The sequence below is a fragment of the Prionailurus viverrinus genome, chromosome D3, assembly GCF_022837055.1.
Source record: "Prionailurus viverrinus isolate Anna chromosome D3, UM_Priviv_1.0, whole genome shotgun sequence".
Lineage (NCBI taxonomy): Eukaryota > Metazoa > Chordata > Mammalia > Carnivora > Felidae > Prionailurus > Prionailurus viverrinus.
The window spans coordinates 56598669-56619874 of NC_062572.1; the positions used below are offsets into that span (position 1 = coordinate 56598669).

At 36.2% G+C, this 21206-nt stretch overlaps 1 protein-coding gene across 4 annotated transcripts in view; it reads right to left on the bottom strand.

Moving 5' to 3' along the window:
• Positions 1-1649: 1649 nt before the first annotated feature.
• NOL4 (nucleolar protein 4) overlaps positions 1650-21206 on the bottom strand; it is a 343605-nt gene continuing 324048 nt past the window's right edge. For all 4 annotated transcript variants that reach the window (XM_047827873.1, XM_047827870.1, XM_047827871.1 and 1 more), the window contains one exon: positions 1650-3529. In XM_047827873.1, the coding sequence (XP_047683829.1) occupies positions 3336-3529 (194 nt within the window). In that variant the 3' untranslated portion in view covers positions 1650-3335. The remainder of the gene's footprint in view (positions 3530-21206) is intronic.

Below are 21206 nucleotides of genomic sequence, written 5' to 3' on the forward strand. Positions count from 1 at the left end.
GCTTCCAATGACAGCTGCAGCCTTCACTCATGTCGGAGCTCCTGGTGAGTCACTTCAACTTCTCGAGCTTTCTTTGTAAAAGGGACTGTGACTGTCCTCATCATCTACAGTTATTGTGAGAGGGAGAGGAAACAAAATGCCTCTCTCTGTAGAAACGACGAGTGAAGTGATGGCTATCCTCATATGTGAATGCCCTTTCTTACTGAGTATTGTTGCTTGAACTGCACAACCTAAGAAAATTCAGTAACTGCTTGTGTTGGTGTTCTCGGGTCATTTCAAGGCATGTTTTCTTAGGAAGTGTGAAAAAGTAACACATGTAACAAGGGACTGCTGTTGTCAGGGAAGTTAACTGGTAGAAGTGGCCGAAACTTGTGTTTGACCTGTGTTTCTGATGATAGTTTTCTATCACCTCAGTCGAAGGAGAATATGAACCTAGTTTCTCCAAAATGCTTTCTAAAGGGGGACGTGATCTCTTTATTCTGCTGCGACAGAGTTTAAAAGAGGATCAGGGTGTTTTTAGGTACAAGTCTTAAAGGCAAAGGAAAAACAGTGCTTGATTTTGGCCTCTGACCTCTCCCAGAGAAATAATGGGAGTCCCAGGACCCTCGTGCTTTAGGTAAATGTTCAAAAGCAGAAACTTTGGGGGGACTCTAGTTCTTGGTGGGCAGGCCTGGGACTTAAAATTGAAGGTGGAAATGTAATGAAGACAAGAGAACCGTGTTGAAACTTACCTCCTCTACTGCGTTTGCTTCATTAATCACCATCAAGGATTTTTTTATGTGGATGCAGAACTCAAACCTGTTAACTTTGTGAAACAGCAACCCTGTCAAAATCTTCAAAGACCATTGCAACGAAACCCAAAGCAGGAAACAGGCACCTCAAGCAGGCAAATGTTTCTCCTAAGTTGTTAAATCAGGAGTGACTAAAAGAGCCAGATGGCTCACTCATGAGCAATAAAAAAATAAATAGTTGGGGGGCCTAGGTGGCTCGGGTGGTTAAGCATCTGACTCTTGATTTCAGTTCAGGTCATAGTTTCCTGGGCTCCAGGGGGGCCTGTTTAAGATTGTTTCTCTCCCTCTCCCTCTGCTCCTCCCCCACTTATACTCTTTCACTCTCACAAAAATAAACATTTTCTTTAAAAAAAAAAAACCTTATTTTGAGAGAGAGGGAGGAGGGGAAGGGAAGAGAGAGAATCCCAAGCAGGCTCTGTGCTGACAGCACAGAGCCCAACACAGGGCTTGATCCCAGTAACTGTGAGATCATGACCTGAGCCAAAATCAAGAGTCAGACGCTTAACCAACCGAGCCACCAGGCACCCCAATAATAATAAAAAAAAATTTTAGTTTTAAATGATCAAGTGAAATATTCTTGGTTTGCTAATTTGCTTTACCCTGTCTTAGAATAAATTCTTTATTAGACTATGTTGAGACTCAAGGGGGTTTGGGGATAATCTTAAGATAAAAGGCTAAACTGTCCTTTTTGTGCTGAATGTTAGGTACAAAATAGCACTGCATATTTTAGAGGCAAACTGCTAAAAGTTAAGTATTGTATCATTCGAAAGTTTATAATTTTTCACAATCATTGTTTTAACACAGAAATCTGTTTATTAAACCAAACAAAACAGAGAAAATTATACCAGCCCTCGATTTTTGAATTTTCATTTAAATAAGCAAACTCTAAATCCACACCTTTAAAGATGTTTGTGCATCTATGTATTTCCAAAATACTCATATTTCAATAAGATTTTCACATTATATTCACCAACAGTATCACAAAAGTTCTTTTTTTTTTGTTTGTTTTTTTTGTTTGTTTTGCTTACGTAACTGTAAGGAACAGTAATTCTAGAAACACTAGAAGAAAAAAGCATAGCAATGTCCACAGTTACAAGAAAAAGTGCACATTACTTGGTCACAATCACAGTCATTACTTGAAAAACTATATGTAACAAGTAGATAAGAAATATCACTGATGCCTTAAACTCATTACCAAAAATGGAATGACATAAGTTCTACATGAAATAAGGCAAATCCAGGAATGCACAGAGAATCTGTAATCCAACCAAAGCTAAACAACAGAAAAAGAATCGTACAAGAAGCATAAACAGATGTACTCCTCCCTAAATATTTTAAAAATAAGCTTGCCTCAGTGCACAAAGAAAACACCATTCATGTGTATCCAACACTATAAAATAAGAAAGAAGGACAAAGTGGGGGGGTGGATAGGATGGGGCAGTTCATTTAAAGTTGCAGCTGCATCCACTGAGAGTTCTTTACGTCATTTTCACCTAGAATTGTAAATTATACAAATCCTATCAGGAGAGGGGAACGGTCTTTTTTTTGGAAACGATTTCTGAAACCGAGAAAGAAAAACCACATGAGTGCACATTTTCAGATTGTCACTTGCAACCTCTTAACATTCAGCCATCTACATCCCACTGCTGCTGGAGGCATGCCTATAAGACAGCAGCGTCAATCCCGGGCAAGCAGCTGTAAGGAACCAAGGTGTGATATTTTTTTTTCAATGATATGTCTTTTTTAATATTAAAAAATTCTGTGATGAAAACCGCTATGGCGCAACTGCAATGTTGAGTGGGTTGATGAGCACGGGTGCAGAAACGCAGGCTTCTCTTGGAAGTACTTCCTGATGTGACGATTTAAAGAACGTAGCAAGGATTTGTTTTCCAGCATCGTTATTTTTGTAGAAAGAATTTGGAAAGAGGAGAAGGCAAAGGGATGTGGAAAAGGTACTTACAGTAGTTTTTCAAAACAGTTTTTTTTAGGACCTATGAAAAAGTTACCAAAGTAAAAATGACCATTTTGAATGAAAAACAACTTTTCTTTTTATAAAAACTACATATATATTTTTTTAAAATACAAGATCCGTCTCATTGTTGTTATATCCTGTAGCAACAAGAAATTTGGCTTTTGTTTTTTTTTTTTGTTTTTTTGCCAGATACTGCAACTTTCAGTTCAATAAGTCAGTAGCAGATTCCACTAATATTTCAGTTGAATCTTGAACTATCAATACCACACGTTTCTTCTGTTTTATCCTTGAATTAGGAATATACAGCCTTTATTTGCCCCTGATATTTATGCTGACAAACTACAACAAAAAGCAGTGAGCTGGACACATTACTGTATCTCAAGTACTTCAGAGGTCAGACTTCCTTTGAAGCACCTTAACACATCACTTTATGGATCAAGGACAATGTGGCATAATGGAAGTATTTCTCTTAAGACTGTGCAGTAAGACCAGAAGCATCTCTGCTGGGAAATCAAAATGTCATTAGTGGAAACTGCAAATTTAGACCTCAGTGAATAGGATCGTCATTTGACTCAGTTCTGTTGTAAAATAAGATTTTCCAGTTCATCTGCAGAACGCAATAAAAATGCAGCTGATTCTCGATATCCTGCAACGAGCTGTCTCACGGCATTGATTTCGGTTGGACTCAGCTGGGGTCTGGAGCTTGAACTGCTGGAGGATCCTGAGCTAGTCGCCAACTGCCTCTTCATGCTGAGATCGGTGGGTCCTAGAAAAAATAATCACAAAATTAACAGGAACAACTTCTGTTCCGGTACTTTGAACATGAGCACTAAACTGTTGACTTGATTCACTTACTCTTTTGTGAGAAGCCGCTGATACCTTTAATCAAATACATCCGTTCACAGAAATACCCAAAAGCAACCTGATGTGAAATGAGTGGCTGAGTATGACTCCTTGTCCGGGCAATCACCTCTCGTTGTGGAAACACGGTGAAGACCTCCCAACACGTGCTTTTTGGAAAAATCAATTTTAAGTCTATCTTACACACGTAGTAGAAGTTTCTCTGCAGTTGTGTCAAAAGTTGGGAATTACGAATGCTTTGAATTTGTGCCATTGGTGAACAAATGATTTTAGGTCCCACCAATTCTGAACATGGACATATCCTAGACTGTGACGCCAATGACTCCAGATTACAAACCGCTTTATTTAGAAGAAAGGACATTTTGGACAGGGGAGTTCAACTTTTAAGTGACACAGTAAGGGTGTGAATTGCATATTTTGTTTTTCATGTCAGGTGAATGCTTTTTCTTCCATCAGGTTGATTATTAACATAGGCAAAATCTTTTCATTTTTTTGAAAAATGGGTATTAGTATAAATCAGTCTGGTATTTTTCAACACTAAAGTTTCTTTTAGAAGTGTACAGCAAGTAAATGATCGGTACAATTTTGCAAAGAAACTAGACTTGGAAAACTGCTTTAGGTCTTGGTAAAGCTGCTTCTATATTTACATAAAACATTTAGATGTCAAAAGACTTTTTTTATTGCATATAATTAAACCAAATCAGATAGGTCTGCCTTTTGACAACATTTTATAAATTTTTATTTGTTTTTTATAAATTTTTACTTTAAAACAATTTATTTAACATAGAAGAGTTAAAGATTTTTTTTTTAAGTTTATTTTGAGAGACAGAGAGTGAAGGAGGGGCAGAGAGAGAGGAAGAGAGAGCATCCCAGGCAGGCTCCATGCTATCAGTGGGGAGGCCAGTCTGGGGCTCGAACTCAGAAACCCCAAGATCATGACCTGAGCTAAAACCAAGAGATGCTTAACTGACTGAGCCACCCAGGGGCCCCTGAGTTAAAGATTTTTAAGATGCTTTGCATCAATTAGATTATTAAGGTTTTATTATATACCAAAATGTTCATTGTTATAATTCTTACCTTTCGTTAAGCAATTGCTGTAATTACTGCATTTGCGATGAGCAATACATTTAAAATCCTTGAATAAGTCTCACTGTCAACATAGCTAAAGGCATGCTCAAAACTGTAGTGATGCCCTACCTTGAGGATATTTTCACGGATTTCTCCTAAACCTAACTTTTCAGATAATGGTATTCATTTCATGAACTGAAATGAGGGATGTTATTTTATCCTGTTAGTTCTTCTTGAGGCCTGGTGGAGACAGGTCAAGACCCAACCTCCTCCACCCTCTACCCTGGAGGGAAAAGAGGGCTTCTGTCAGCGAGGAGGCAGATGTCCCATGAGACAGAAACAGCTTTGCTTGTAATTTAATTAGGACAGAGACAAGACTTGCACATAAGAACTCTGACATTTGAGAGAGACGTATTTCCACTTCTGCCACGGCCTTTCAAAGCCTTGGTTTTCTAGCAGGAGTTAGCCTCCATTTGTCGTGCTGTTTACAAGATCATGAGTGTGACATAGCAAGCTGAAATGGAGAGATGTAGGGATGTCACCCTTGCAAACGGGAATTACTGAACAAGCATTCAAGCAAATTATTCATAGCAACCAGGTTTTTTCCGGAAAGTTCTGCGTGGATTAAGAAACTAACGTGACATTTAAAAAATTAAAGGGGGAGCCTAGGTGGCTCAGTCAGTTGGGTGTTCAACTTCGGCTCGGGTCATGATCCCACGGCTGGTGGGATCGAGCCCCGCGTGGGGCTCTGTGCTGACACCTCAGAGCCTGGAGCCTACTTCTGGTTCTGTGTCTCCCTCTCCCTCTGCTCAACCCAGCTTGTGTGCTCTCCCTCTCTCTCTCTCTCTCTCTCTCTCTGTCTCTTGAAAATAAACATAAAAAAAAAATCCCATGACATAATGGGTTCAGGTCTATGGATGAGCCAACTTTAAATCTGGAGGTTTTGTTCCTTTAATATTTAAGAATCTTGGTAAGAATCATTACAAAAGAAAAGAGAAAGGATTTTCCTCAGTTATGCAGATATTTGGCATGTGGTTATCATTTTACTAGAAGGTGTAATATTTTGTGATGTTTTTGCTGACAGGCCAAGTTGGTGATTGACCCCTTTAACTGCAATTGAGAAAGGTGGGGGCTAGGGCTCCAGTTCCTCTTGGGGTAAAAGATATTGTGATTTTATTCTAACACTGCTGTTTACAGATAATTCTCTACTTCTGGCTGAGAAGTATGGTTACGAAACCAAGACATGGCTTTCACTTTCTTTCAGATGATTATTAACATAGGCAAATTCTTTTTTTAAAAAAAAATTAATGTTTATTTAGTTTTGAGAGTGAGAGAGACAGGGTGTGAGTAGGGGAGAGGCAGAGAGGGAGACACAGAATCCAAAGCAGGCTCCAGGATCCAAGCTGTCAGCATAGAGCCTGATGTGGGGCTTGAACTCATAAACCGTGAGATCACAACCTGAGCTGAAGTTGGATACTTAACTGACTGAACCACCCAGGTGCCCCAACATAGGCAAATTCTAGATAGCTCAGTAATACAGAAGCCATTCACACCTTTGTTATTTTTCTGGAACAAAGTTGACTTCTCTTGGTTTCTTTTCCATTTACAGGATCAGGATTAAGTATTATACATAAAAACTAGAAGGAATTATTTTTGCTATTATTTAAATCCTCAAAGTTAAGAGGTTGAGTAGGAAAGCAAAAAAATTAAAATATTCACAAATGATCAAATTACCTAACTAGTATCTACTCAACCAGCCCCTTCCTTGTTTGTCATTAGTATTCTTATCTGCCTCATTCAGACAATGTCATACTTGACTGGCTTAGCTTAACCCAAACAACAATCAATGTAAAGTAAAAGCTCAAAATTTATGAAGATGTTGAATTGAATGAAGTCCAGGAAAATATTCTTGGAGATTTGCTTAAATCAGAAAGCCAATAAAAAGTATGGTTCTGGAAGAGTGGGACCTCTTAACAAAACAAACACAAATAATGACACAATAGATACCTCCAGAGAAAATGATTTGAATATCAAGTGTGAAAGGAAATAATCAGAAAACTTGACAAAGTCATTTTAAAATAAGCACCCACATTTTAACAAAATGATGCAGACCTACTTTAGTTTCACTCTTAAAATCTGAGGAAGAGATAGATACATTTCAGGTTAACATGCAATGTTAGAAAAATTAAGACCCATGGGGTGCCTGCGTGGCTCAGGTCCGTTAAGCATCTGACTTCCACTCAGGTCATGATCTCGCAGTTTGTGAGTTCACATCCCACGTCGGGCTCTGCTAACAGCTCAGAGCCTGGAGCCTGCTTTGGATTCTGTGTCTCCTCCTCTCTCTGCCCCTCCCATGCTCATGCTCTGTCTCTCTCAATAATAAATAAACGTTAAAAAAAGATACTAAAAAAAATTAAGACCCACTTAAACCAATCTTTGAATTATTTTTTTAAGGTTTGGGGGCATATTTAAGTTACAAATAAATTCTAATTAAATTAAAATGTATATCAATAATTCATATTTAATATTTTAAAAATATTTTTAAATTAAAATAGTTGACATACAATGCTATATTAGTCTCAGGTGTACAACATAGTGATTCAACAACTCTATATGTTATGCTCTGTTTACTATAAGTGTAGGTACCATCATCACCATAGAAACTATTCCAATTCCATTGACTATATTCAGTAAGCTGTACCTTTCATCCCTGTAGCTTATTCATTCCATAACTGGAAGCCTGTATCTTCTACTCTACTTCTACTCTATTCCATTTTTCCATTTCCCATCCTTCTAGCAATCATTAGTTCTCTGTATTTATGGGTCTGTTTCTGCATTTATTTGTTTTTGTTTTTGTTTTTTAATGTTTATCTTTATTTTTGAGACAGAGAGAGAGCATGAGCGGGGGAGAGGCAGAGGGAGAGGGAGACACTGAATCAGAAGCAGGCTCCAGGCTCTGGGCTGTCAGCACAGAGCCCGACACGGGGCTCGAACTCGCCAACTGCGAGCTGAACCTGAGCTGAAGTCGGACGCTCAATTGACTGAGCCACCCAGGTGCCCCTATTTGTTTTGTTTTTGTAGGTTTGACAAATAAGTGAAATCATATGGTACTTGACTTTCTCTTATTTCACTTAACATAATACCCTCTAGGTCAGATCTATCCATGTTGTCTCAAATGGCAAGATCTCATTTTTTTTATGGTTGAGTATTAGTCCATTACACACACACACACACACACACACACACACACACACATTCACCATTCTTAATCCATTCCTCTACTGATGGACACTTAGGTTGCTTCCATATCTTGGCTATTGTTAATGCTGCAGTAAACTTAGAGGTATATATCTTTTTCAAGTTAGTGATGTATTTTCTTTCGGTAAATACCAAGTGGGTGAATTACTGGAGCATATGGTATTTCTATTTTTAACTTTTTAAGAAAGCTCCATACCATTTTCCATAGTGGCTATATCAAATTACATTCCCATCAACAATGCACAAGGATTTCTTCATCTTTACTGACACTTGCTGTTTTTGTCTTTGTTATTCTGGACATTCTGACAGTTGTGATCTCATTATGGGTTTGATTTGCATTTTCCTAAAGATTAGTGACACTGAGGAATTTTTCATGTATCTATTGGCCATTTGTATGTCTTTGGAGAAATGTCTATTCAGGTCCTCTGCCCACTAATTATTTGGATTGTTTGGCGTGTGTTTTGGTGTTGAGTTGTATAAGTTCTTTACATATTTTGGATATTAATCCCTTATTGGACATAGCATTTGCAAATATCTTAATCACTAGGTTGCCTTTTTGGTTTGTTGATTGTTTCCTTTGCTGCACAAAAGCCTTTTATTTTCCTGTATTCCTAATAGTTTATTTTTGCTTTTGTTTCCCTTGCCTGAGGAAACATATTGAAAAATGTTGCTAAGGCCAATGTCAAAGAGATTATTGCTTATATTTTCTTCTAGGAGTTCTATGGTTTCAGGTATTAAGTTTAGGTCTTTAACCCATTTTGAATTTATTTTTGTGTATGGTATGAAAAAGTGGTCCAGTTTACTTCTTTTGCATGTAGCTGTCCAGTTTTCCCAGCACCAGTTATTGAAGAGACTGCTTTTCCCCATTGTAAATTCTTGCTTCCTTTGTCATGGACTAATTGACCATAGAAGGGTGGATTTATTTCAGGGCTCTCTATCCTCTTTCATTGATCTATGTGCCTGTGTTTGTGCCAGTAGCATACTGGTTCTATTACTACAACTTTGTAGTAGAACTTGAAATCTGAGAATGTGATACCCCTGGCTTTGTTCTTTTTGCTCAAGATTGCTTTGGGTATTTGAAGTCTTTTGTGATTCCCTACAAACATTAGTATTATTTGTTCTAGTTCTGTGAAAAATACTGTTGGTATTTTTATAAGGATTACATTAAATGTGTAAATGGCTATGGGTAGCATGGGTATTTTAACAATATTAATTCTTCCAACCCATAATCATGGTATATCTGTGATTTATTTAATCAATGTTTTATAGTTGCTGAGTGCAATCTTTTACCTCCTCAGTTAAGTTTATTTCTGGGTATTTTATTCTTTTTGATGCACTTATAAGTGGAACTGCTTTCTTAATTTCTCTTTCTGCTACATTATCAGTGTATATAAAACAATTTATTTCCTTATATTGTGTACCCTGAAATTTCACTGACTTAATTTATTACTTCTAGTAGATTTTTGGTAGAGTCCTTATGTTTAGGATCTATGTTTAGGATCATGTCATCCACAGATAGTTTAACTTCTTTCTTACCAATTTGAATAACTTTTCTTGTCTGATTCCTGAATCTAGAACTTCTAGTACTATGTTGAATAAAAGTGGTGAGAGCAGACATCATTATCTTGTTCCTGATCTTAGGAAAAAATGCTCTGTTTTTCACCACTGTGTATGATGTTGGGGGTTGTCATATATGGCCATTATGTTGAGTCACGATCCCTGTAAACCCACTTTGAGAGTTTTTATCATGAACAGATGTCCAATTCTGTCAAATGTTTTTTCTGCATCTTGAGAAGATCGTGATTTTAGCCTTCATACAATGTGATGTATTACACTGATGAATTTGTAAATATTGAACCATCTTTGCTTCCCCCAGAATAAATCCCACTTGATCATGGTGAATGATCATTTTAATGAATTTTTGAATGCAGTTTGCTAATATTTTGTTGAAGTCTGTATTTTTTAAACTATCAATTGAATACCCCTATCTATGATGCATTTTTGGTCCTTTTTAAAATTAGATTCACTTTTGTGGCCTTATTTTAATGTCAATTATACTCAAATAATAGAGACCCCAATAATAATAGAGACCCCAATATAGGACAAATTTTTAATTTGTTTTGCAGAGTGAGTTCTTTTTAAAAGACTTGGATAACCATGTTTTTTACATATACTGGGGGCCAGAGGCTAGGCCCATGAAGGCAGTCACCCTTTGTGGCTTACTACTGTGCTAGGTACTGTGATGGTACATGGCAAAAAATAAGGCTCAATAAATATTTGTGTAATAAATGAATGAGAAGTTTCAGATATTTCTATAGCCAACACTAAAGAAATGGAGAATGAGTGATGTCACTTGTAACACCAAATTATTGCTAAAAGAAAACTAGCTAAATATAGAACACAGTGGATTTAATGTAGCTTATTCAAATAGGGTTACCTCTGACATGGGATATTTTTATTAGCATAAAAGTCATCATCCAAAATTGTGAAAAACATAATCTCAGTAGATGAGTCCTGAATCAGGCATAAAATTGGTCGTGGCTACATGCAAACTTCTCTTTTCCCTTCTCCACTACCGTGTTATGAACTCTGAATTGTTTGGATAATTGGCCATTTACAAGTTTTAAATAGTGGAGTGACATTTTCAGATTTATGCTTAAAAAAAGGGTTTGGAGGGGAGCCTGGGTGGCTCAGTCCGTTGAGTGTCCAACTTCAGCTCAGTTAATGATCTCAGGGTTTGTGAGTTCAAGCCCAAGCCGACATAGGGCTCTGTGCTGCCAGCTCAGAGCCTGAAGCCTGCTTCATATTCTGTGTTTCCCCTTCTCTCTCTCTCAAAAATAAACATTAATTTTTTTTAAATAAAAAAAAATAAAAAAGGGTTTGGAAAACTTTTAATACAAACAGCCAGACAGTAAATATTTCAGTTATAGGTCAAGAGGCATACTTCATTAAAAAGGAAGTAAATTTACATAATTTTAAAATTAGGATACAATTGACTTATAAAATTAGTTTCAGGTGTACATGAGTCAGTATTTGTATTAGCCACCGTAAGTCTAACATCGATCACCACATATAGTTGGAAATTTTTATGATGTGATTTTATTAATTTTTATTAAGCTTTTTAAAGTTTATTTGAGAGAGACAGCATGCAAGTAGAGAAAGGGAAGAGAGAGAGGCAGAGCGAGAGAATCCCACGCAGGCTATGTACCCCAGCGCGGAGCTGAATGTGGGGCTCAAATCCACAAACTGCGAGACCATGACCTGAGCTGAAGTCAGAAGTTTGAGCTACCCAAGTGCCCAGATTTTAAAGATTTACTCTCAGCAAGTTTCAAATATATAATCCAGTATCATTAACAATAATTGCCATGTTGTACATCCCCATGCCTATTTTTAACCAGCAGTTTGTGTTTTTTACCTCCCCTTCACCCATTTTGTTTACCCCCATTCCCACAGCCTGTTCTCTGAGTTCCAGGGGTTTTTTTTTTTTGATTCCACATATGAATAATATTGTGTGCATGTATATATGTGCACATACACTACATTTTCTTGACCTATTCATTCATCAGTGAACACTTTGGTTGGTTTTCATGTCTTGGCTATTGTAAATAATGCTACAATGAACATGGTGAAGACATCTTTTTGAATTAATACTTGTGTTTTTTTCCTGGATAAATCCCCAGAAGTGGAACTGGTGGATCATATGATAAAGAATTAGTCAAATTATCTGATTCCGATAAAACATAAACATGTTATGATTTATTTAAAGGCAAAACAATAAAGTTCACAAGGAAGACTTTTTAAAGACAAAAAACATATATGGCCACACCTAAATGATTTGTTTGGCTTAGAGCTGAAGTAGATAGAGACCTTACAGTTTAGGAAGGTGAGGGAGAAATAACCATGGATCTTTGAGTCCCATTCATTGTGAACCTTCCCAGAGTTCTTGATTAGTGCTCTGGGAAGAGGGTGGGAGAGATAAATAATTTTTTAACTGTAATGAAACTGTGTTTAATGAAGACCAAATCTGTTAGTACAGGTGAGGGCTGCGGGGGCTGAGAGGAAATGAAGGGGCAGTAAGGACTGTGGTGGTGAGGGGTAAGCAATGACACCACCTCCTGGAACCTCTCTTCATTAGGGACTCCTATTGTCCCCCTTGAAGCCTCTCAATGGTCCAATGGGGACTCAGAGCAGGATGACTGGCTCCCATCTTACAGTTGGGGAAACTGAGTTCCAGACAGGTTCACTAGCTTGACAAAACTATGGATGGCTTCTGGTTATTTATGCTGTATCAGATCAGAGGAGATAAGAGCAGTTGGGCAGGGAAGAACAAACGAATGTCTCCACAGAAAGAAGAAGCAAAGGTGTAGAGAAGGGCAGGACATGGTGTGTGGGGACAATGGGAGGTGCTGGCTAGGGCCAAGTGGGGATCAGGCTGGGGGTATTATTTTTATTACAAAATTAATTTATACTTAAAACTGTTCAAGAGACTTTAAAAAGGCCTTAATATAATATTATATTGAGGTGGTGTCTGTTGGTTCTTCCATTGAGCCTCAATTTGATCCTGGCTGATTACATGTCCTGATAATTCTTCTATTTGGATAGTGGTGATTTCCTCTGATTCTCAGCATCTTTCATAAATGGCCATCGGTCCATAAAGGATTAAAAAAGCAATACCAGAAACAATGACAAAATGCTAGCAGACTCAAACATCCTTCTTGAATTATTGGAAACCAGGTCCGCTAATTATCAGCTTGGGTAGTTGAGATTATGAAGAGTCTCATCTGGTATCAGGGTAATGCTGGTCTTATGGAAATAAGACATATATATTATATATGTATATATTGTATATATTTGGAATTGTGTATATATATATGGAATTCTATATATTCCATCATATATGTATTATATATACATATATACATATATATTATACATTCAAAAATACATATATACATACATATATATTATATATACATATATATTATACATATACATATGTATATCATATATACATATATACATATGTATAGTATATGTATACATATATACGTACGTATATATAATATATATATGATGGAATATATACAATTACATATATATTGCAGAAGTCTGAGAAGGATTGGTGTTAGTTCTTTAAATATTTATAGAATTCACATGTGAAGCCTTTTATTTGTTGGGTTTTTTGATTGCTGATTCAGTCTCCTTACTGATAACTCCTTAATAATTGGTCTGTTCAGATTCCTATTCCTTCATGAATCAGTTTTGGTATGTTGTATGTTTCTAGGAATTTATATATTTCTTCTAAGGTTGTCCAAATTGTTGGCATGTAATTGTTCATTTTCTTATCCTTTGTATTTCTGTGGTATCAGTTATATTTCCTTTCTCATTACTGATTTTTTTTTTTTTTGGTAAGTCTAAGGTTTATCAATTTTATCTTTTAAAAAAGAGCTTAGCGGGGCGCCTGGGTGGCGCAGTCGGTTAAGCGTCCGACTTCAGCCAGGTCACGATCTCGCGGTCCGGGAGTTCGAGCCCCACGTCAGGCTCTGGGCTGATGGCTCCGGAGCCTGGAACCTGTTTCGGATTCTGTGTCTCCCTCTCTCTCTGCCCCTCCCCCGTTCATGCTCTGTCTCTCTCTGTCCCAAAAATAAATAAACGTTGAGAAAAAAAATTAAAAAAAAAAAAAATAAATAAAAAAAAATAAAAAAGAGCTTAGCTTCATTGGTCTTTTCTATTGTCTTTTTACTTTCTATTTCTCTTATTTCTGCTCTAGTATTTATTTCTTCTTTTTACTAACTTTAAGCTCTGTTTGTTCTTTTTATAGTTCCTTGAAGTATAAAGTTAAGTTGTTGGAGATCCTACCTGTTTCTTGATATAGGCATAATTGCTAGTAACTTTTTTCTTAGGCCTACTTTTGCTGTATCTCATAAGTTTTGGTATATTTTCATTTGTCTCCAGGTATTTTTTTCTGTTTTGATTTCTTCTTTGACACATGGGTTTTTTAGCAGCATGTTGTTTAAATATTTACATATTTGTGAAGTTTCCAGTTTTCTTTTAAGTTATATCTAGTTTCATATTATTGTGGTTATAAAAGATGCTTAATATCTTAAATTTATTTATTAGGACTTGTTTTGTGACCTAATATATTATCTACCCCAGAGAATGTTCCATGTGCACTTGAAGAATGTGTATTCTGATGCCCTTGAATGAAATGCTCTGTATATGTCTGTTTAAGTCCATCTGGTCTAATGGGTCATTTAAGGCCAATTTTTCTGTATTGATTCTTTTTATCTGGAAAATCTATCCATTGAAGAAAGTGTTTTATTAAAGACCTCTACTATTATTGTACTGCTACATACTTCTCTGATACAATATGTTGTAAATATTTGCTTCGTATATTTAAGTGTTTCTATGTAGGGTACATAAATATTTACACGTTACATTCTCTTGTTGGATTGACTCTTACATAATGTCCTACATGTCTGTTATTTTATGATCTTTGTCTTAAAGTATAAATACAGCTACCTCAGCTTTCTTTTGGTTTCCATTTGCATAGAATATCTTTTCTATCCCCTTCACTTTAAGTCTATGTGTATCCTTCTATCTGAAGTGAGTTTCTTGTAGACAGCATCTAGATGGGATCTTTTTTCTTTTAACCCATTAGCTACTCTTTTGATTAGAGAGTTTTGTCCATTTACATTAAAAAATTCTTTTAAAAATATTTTTATTTATTTTTGACAGAGAGAGACAGAGCACGAGTGGGGGAGGGGCAGAGAGAGAGGGAGACAGAATCTGAAGCAGGCTCCAGGCTGTCAGCACAGAGCCCGACATGGGGCTAGAACTCATGAACCATGAGATCATGACCGGAGCTACAGTCTGATGCTTTACTGACTGAGCCACCCAGGCACCCCTAGTCCATTTACATTTTTAATTTTTGTAATGTTTACTTTTGAGATAGAAAGAGCATGAACGGGGAAGGAACAGAGAGAGGGGGACACAGAATCCGAAGCAGGCTCTGAGCTATCAGCACAGAGCCCAACATGAGGCTTGAACCCACAAACAATGTGAGAGTGACCTGAGCTGAAGTCAGGTCACTTAACAAACTGAGCCACCTCGGTGGCCCTACATGTTAAATTTTTAATTGAGTATAATTGACATAGAATATTAGTATTAGGTATACAGCAAAGTGCCTGGACTTTATATACATTGCAATATACCATAATAGCCACAGTTTCACTAAAGTTAGTAAAATATTGACTATTGCCCTATGCTGTACTTTTCATCCCCCTAACTTGTTTTACAGCAAGAAGTTTGTACTTTGCCCTTCTCTTCACCCCACCCCTCACAGCAACCACCAGTTTGTTCTTTGTAATTATGAATATATTTCTGTTTGTGTGTTCGTTTAGATTTTACATACAAGCAACATCAAATGGTATTAGTTTATGTCTTATTTCACTTAGCAAAATACCCTCTTGGTTTTTTCATGTTGTTATCATGAATCACCAACATTTCATTTTTTTTTTTTATGGCTGAATAATCCATTGTGTATATATACATTTTTATCCATTCATCTGTTGATAAATATGTACTTAAGTAGCTTCCATATCTTGGCTACTGTAAATAATGTTACAATAAGCATACTGGGTGCAAATGTATTTTCTAATTGGGGTTTTCATTTTCCTTGGTAAATACCAAGAAGTAGAGCTGCTAGATTGTATGATGTTCTATTTTTAGTTTTGTAAGGACCCTCCATACTGTTTTCCATAGTGACTGCACAAGTGTTCTGTTTGCTAGACCTCCTCTCCAAAACTTACTTGTCTTTTCGATACTGGTCATTTAAACTGGTGTGAGGTGATAATTCATGTGGTTTTGATTTGCATTTCCCTGATGACTGGAGTTCATTAGCATCTTTTCAAGGGTCTATTGGCTACCTGTATATCTTCTTTGGTAAAATGTTTATTCTCTGCCATTTTTAATTGGTTTGATGTTTTTTTTAATTGCATTATAGGAGTTCTTCATATATTTTGGATATTAACCCCCTATTGGATATATGATTTGCAAATATCTTCTCCCAACCAGGTTTCCTTTTGTTTTCTTGATAGTTTCCTTTGTTTTGCAAAACCTTTTTATTTTAATGTAGTCCTGATTGTTTATTTTTGCTTTTGTTGCTCTTGACTGAAAAGACACATACAAAAAATATAGCTAACACCACTAAGAGTTTACAGTCTGTTTTCTTTTAGGAGTTTTAAGGTTTGTGGTCTCACACTCAAGTCTTTAACCCATTTTGAGTTTATGTTTTGTATATGGTGTGAAAAAGTGGTCTAGTTTCATTTTTTTGCATGTAGCTGCTGAGTGTTCCCAGCACCATTTATTAAAGGGACTGTCTTTTCCCCCTTTTATATTTTTGCTTGCTTTGTCATGAATTGACCATATAAATACGGGTTTATTTCTGGGTTCTCTGTCCTTTTCCATTGACCTACATGTTTTTGTGCCAGTAGCATACTGGTTTGATTATTACAGCTTTGTAGTATATGTTGAAACCAGGGGTCATGATACCTCCGGCTTTATTCTTCTTTCTCAAGACTGCTTTGGGTATTTGAGGTCTTTTACAGTTTCCTACAGACTTTAGTACTATATATTCTAGTACTGTGTAAAATACTGTTGGTATTTTGACAGGGATTGCATTAAATCTGTGGATTGCTTTGGGTAGTATGGGTGTTTTAACAATATTCTTCCAATCCATGAGCATGGAATATCTTTCCATTGTATTGTCTTCAATTTCTTTTTATCAGTATTTAATGTTTCCAGAGTACAGTTCTTAAACATCCTGATTAGATTTATTCCTAGATTCTATTTCACTTACTTCTGCTCTGAGCTTTATTATTTCCTTCTTTATACTATCTTTGAGCTTTGTTGGTTCTTCTTTTTCTAATTCATTTAGGTGCAAAGTTAGATTATTTATTTGAAATTTTCTTGTTTCTTTAGGTAGCTTGTATCACTATAATCTTATTTCAGAACTGCTTTTGCTTCTGAAAATTTTGAAACTTTGTGTTTATACTTTTATTGTCTCAAGGTATTTCTGGATTTCCACTTTATTTGTTGAACGATTGGCAGTGCAGCAACACATTGTTTAGCTTCCACATGTCTGTGGTTTTTTCCAAGTTTTTTTTCCTTGTATTTGACTTCTAGTTTCATACTTCTGTGGTCAGAAAAGATGGTTGGTATAATTTCAATCTTAAAATTATTAAGATTTTTTATGGCCTAACATGTGATCTATTCTGGAGAATGCTCCACGTGAACTTGAAAAGAATGTGTATTCAGTTTTTAGAAGAAACATTCTATATATCTGTTAGGTCCATCCAGTCTAATGTATCATTTAAAGCCATTAACAAAATTGATTTTCTGTCTGGATCACCTATCTACTAAGTGGAGTATTAAATTTTTTTAATGAAAAATTATAAGCCAACTGGGAAATCTAGAAGAAATGGAAAAATTCCTAGAAACATACAAACTAGCAAAACTGAAACAGTTAGAAATACAAAATTTGAACAGACCCATAATCAGCAACGAAATTCAATTGGTAATCAAAAGACTCCCAAAAAACAAAAGTCCAGGACCGGATGGATTCCCAGGGAAATTCTCCCAGACACTTAAAGAAAAAAATTTAATGTTTATTTATATTTGACAGAGAGAGACAGAGTGTGTGTGTGTGGGCAGGGGAGAGGGAGAGAGAAAGAGGGAAACAGAGTCTGAAGCAGACTCCCTGCTCTAAGCTGTCAACACAGAGCTGATGCGGGGCTCGAACCCACGAGATAGGAGTTCGTAACTGGAGCTGAAGTTGGATGCTTAACTGACTGAGCCACCCAGGCACCCCTGTACCACACATTTAAAGAAAAGTTAATACCTATTCTTCTCAAATTGTCCCCAAAAAAATAGAAATGGAAGGAAAATTTCCAAACTCATTCTACAAGGCCAGCATTACCTCGATTCCAAAACCAAAGACCCTCACTAAAAAAGAGGATTACAGATCAATATCTAGATGAACATGGATGCAAAAATTGTCAACAAGATACTAGCACATTGAATCCAACAGAATTATTCAACATGATCAAAATGGGATTTATTCCTGGGCTGCAGGGGTGGTTCAATATTTGCAAGTCAATCAATGTGATATACACATCAATAAAAGAAAGGAGAAGAACCATATGATCCTCTCAATAGATGCAGAAAAAGCATTTGACCAAATACAACATCCAATTTTTGATAAAAATCCTCAACAAAGTAAATATAGATGGAACATACCTCAACATCATAAAGGCCAGATATGGAAGACTCACAGCTAATATACTCAATGGGGAAAAAGTGAGAGCTTTTCCTCTCTGGTCAGGAACAAGACAGGGATATCCACTCTCACCATTACTGTTTAACATGATACTGGAAGTCTTAGCCTCAGCAATCAGACAGCAAAATGAAATAGAAAGCATCCAAATCAGCAAGGAAGAAGTCAAACTTGCACTGTTTGAAAAGGCTCCACCAAAAAAAAAAAAACTGATAGAACTAATACATGAATTCGGAAAATTCACAGGATACAAAATTTCTATACACCAATAATGAAGCAGCGGAAAAAGGAACTGATCCCATTTAAAACTATACCAAAACTGTAAGATACATAGGAATAAACCTAACCAAAGAGGTAAAAGACCTGGAGTCTGAAAAGTATAGAAAGGTTATGAAAGAAATTGAAGAGGACACAAAGAAATGGAAAAGCATTCCATGCTCATGGATTGGAGAACAAACATTGTTAAAATGTCTATACTACCCCAAACAATCTACACATTTAAAGCAATCCCTATCAAAATTCCACCAGCATCTTTTACAGAGCTAGAACAAACGGTCCTAAAATTTGTATGAAACCACAAAAGACCCGGAATCACCAAAGTAATCATGAAAAAGAAAAACAAAGCTGGAGGCATCATGATTCTGGGCTTGAAGTTATATTAAAAAGCTGTAGTCATTGACATAGTATGCTATACTATACACAAACACATAGATCAGTGGAACAGAATAGAAAACCCAGAAATGGACCCACAAATATATGGTCAACTAATCTTCAAGAAAGCAGGAAAGAATATCCAGTGGAAAAAAGTCTCTTCGACAAATGGTTTTGGGAAAACTTGACATCAACACACAGAAGAATAAAACTGGACCACTTTCTTACACCATACATAAAAATAAATTCCAAGTGGATGAAAGACCTAAATGTGAGAAAGGAAACCATCAAAATCCTAGAGGAGTCACAGACAGAAACCTCTTTTGACATAAGTTGGGCAACTTCTTATTAGATACATCTCTGGAGACCAGGGAAATAAAACCAAAAATAAACTATTGGGACTTGATCAAGACAAAAAGCTTCTACAAAGCAAACAATCAACAAAACTAAAAGGCAGCCTATGGAATGGGAGATGATATTTGTAAATGACATATCTAATAAAGGGTTATTATCCCTAATCTATAATAAAGGACTTAACAAAATCTACACTCATAAATCACCCAGTTAAGAACTGGGCAGAAGACATGAATACACATTTTTCTGAAGAAGACATCCACATGGCTAACAGACACATGAAAAGATGCTCAACAGCACCCATCATCAGGGAAATACAAATAAAAACCACAATGAGATAACACTTCACACCTGTACAAAGAGCTAAAATTAACACAAATAGGTGCTGGTGAGGATGTAGAGAAAGGGGAACCCTTTGCACTGTTGGTGGGAAAGCAAACTGGTACAGCCTCTCTGGAGAATGGTATGGACATTCCTCAAACGTTAAAAACAGAACTACCCTATGATCCAGCAATTGCACTTCTGGGTATTTATCAAAAGGATACAAAAATACAGATTTGAAGGGGTACATGTACCCCAATGTTTATAGCAGCATTAACAACAATAGCCAAATTATGGAAAGAGCTCAAATGTCCTTGACTGCTGAGTGGATAAAGAAATTGTGGAGTATTGTGGCGTGTGTGTGTGTAAACAAATAGGAATATTACCCAGCTGTCAAAATGAATAAAATCTTGCCATTTACAAGGACGTGGATGTAGCTACAGTACATTATGCTAAGTGAAACAGAGAAAGACAAGTGCCATGATTTCACTCGTGTGGAATTTAAGAAATAAAACATATGGGAAGGGGAAAAGAGAGGGGAAGGGGAAACAAACCATAAGAGACTGTTAAGGATAGAGAACAAACTGAGGATTGATGGAGGGGATGGGGTAAATGGGTGGTGGGTATTAGGGAGGACACTTGTTCTGATGAGCACTGGGTGTTGTATGTAAGTGATGAATCACTAAATTCTACTCCTGAAACCAATATAGCACTGTATGTTAACTAACTAGAATTTAAATAAAAATTAAAAAAAAAAGTTCCCTACTATTTTTGTATGAATGTCCATTTTTCCCTTTATGTTTGTTATTTGCTTTTAATAATTAGGTGTTTCTATGTTGGGTACATACGTATATACAACTATTATATTATCTTGTTTTATCGATCCCTTTTTCATTATGTAATGCCCTTCTTTGTCTATTTGTTAAAGCCTTTGTTTTAAAGTCTATTTTGTCTGGTACAAGTATTGCTACCCGAGCTTTGTTTTTGCTTCCATTACTTGCATGGAATATCTTTTTTTCATCCCTTCCTTTTCAGGTTATATATATATTTAGATCCGATCTAATGTTAGTCTCTTGTAGGGAGCTTCAAAATGGGTTTTATTTTTTTATCTATTCAGCTGCTCTGTGTCTTTTGATTGGAGAATTTAGGCATTTATATTTAAAGTAATTATCGATAAGCACATATTTATTGCCATTTTGTCAACCGTTTTCTGGCTTTTTGCAAATCCTCTGTTCCTCTCTTCTTGCTGTCTTTGTGTTTTGATTTTCTGTAATTGTATGTTTAAATACCAAATTTACACAAGGACACAGTAAAAAAAGATAACAGGCCAATATCCCTGATTAACATATAGGCAAAACTCCTCAACAAACTAGCAAACCAAATTCAACAATATATTGAAAGGATCACAGCATGATCAGGTGGGTTTATTCCAAGGATGCAAGAATGGTTCAATATCTGCAAATCAATCAATGATGTTCCATTAACAAAATGTATATAAAACACATGATAATTTCAATAGGTACAAACATTTGATAAAATACAACATATTTGAGAACTTGACTCTCACCACTTGTATTTACTATAGTACTGAAAG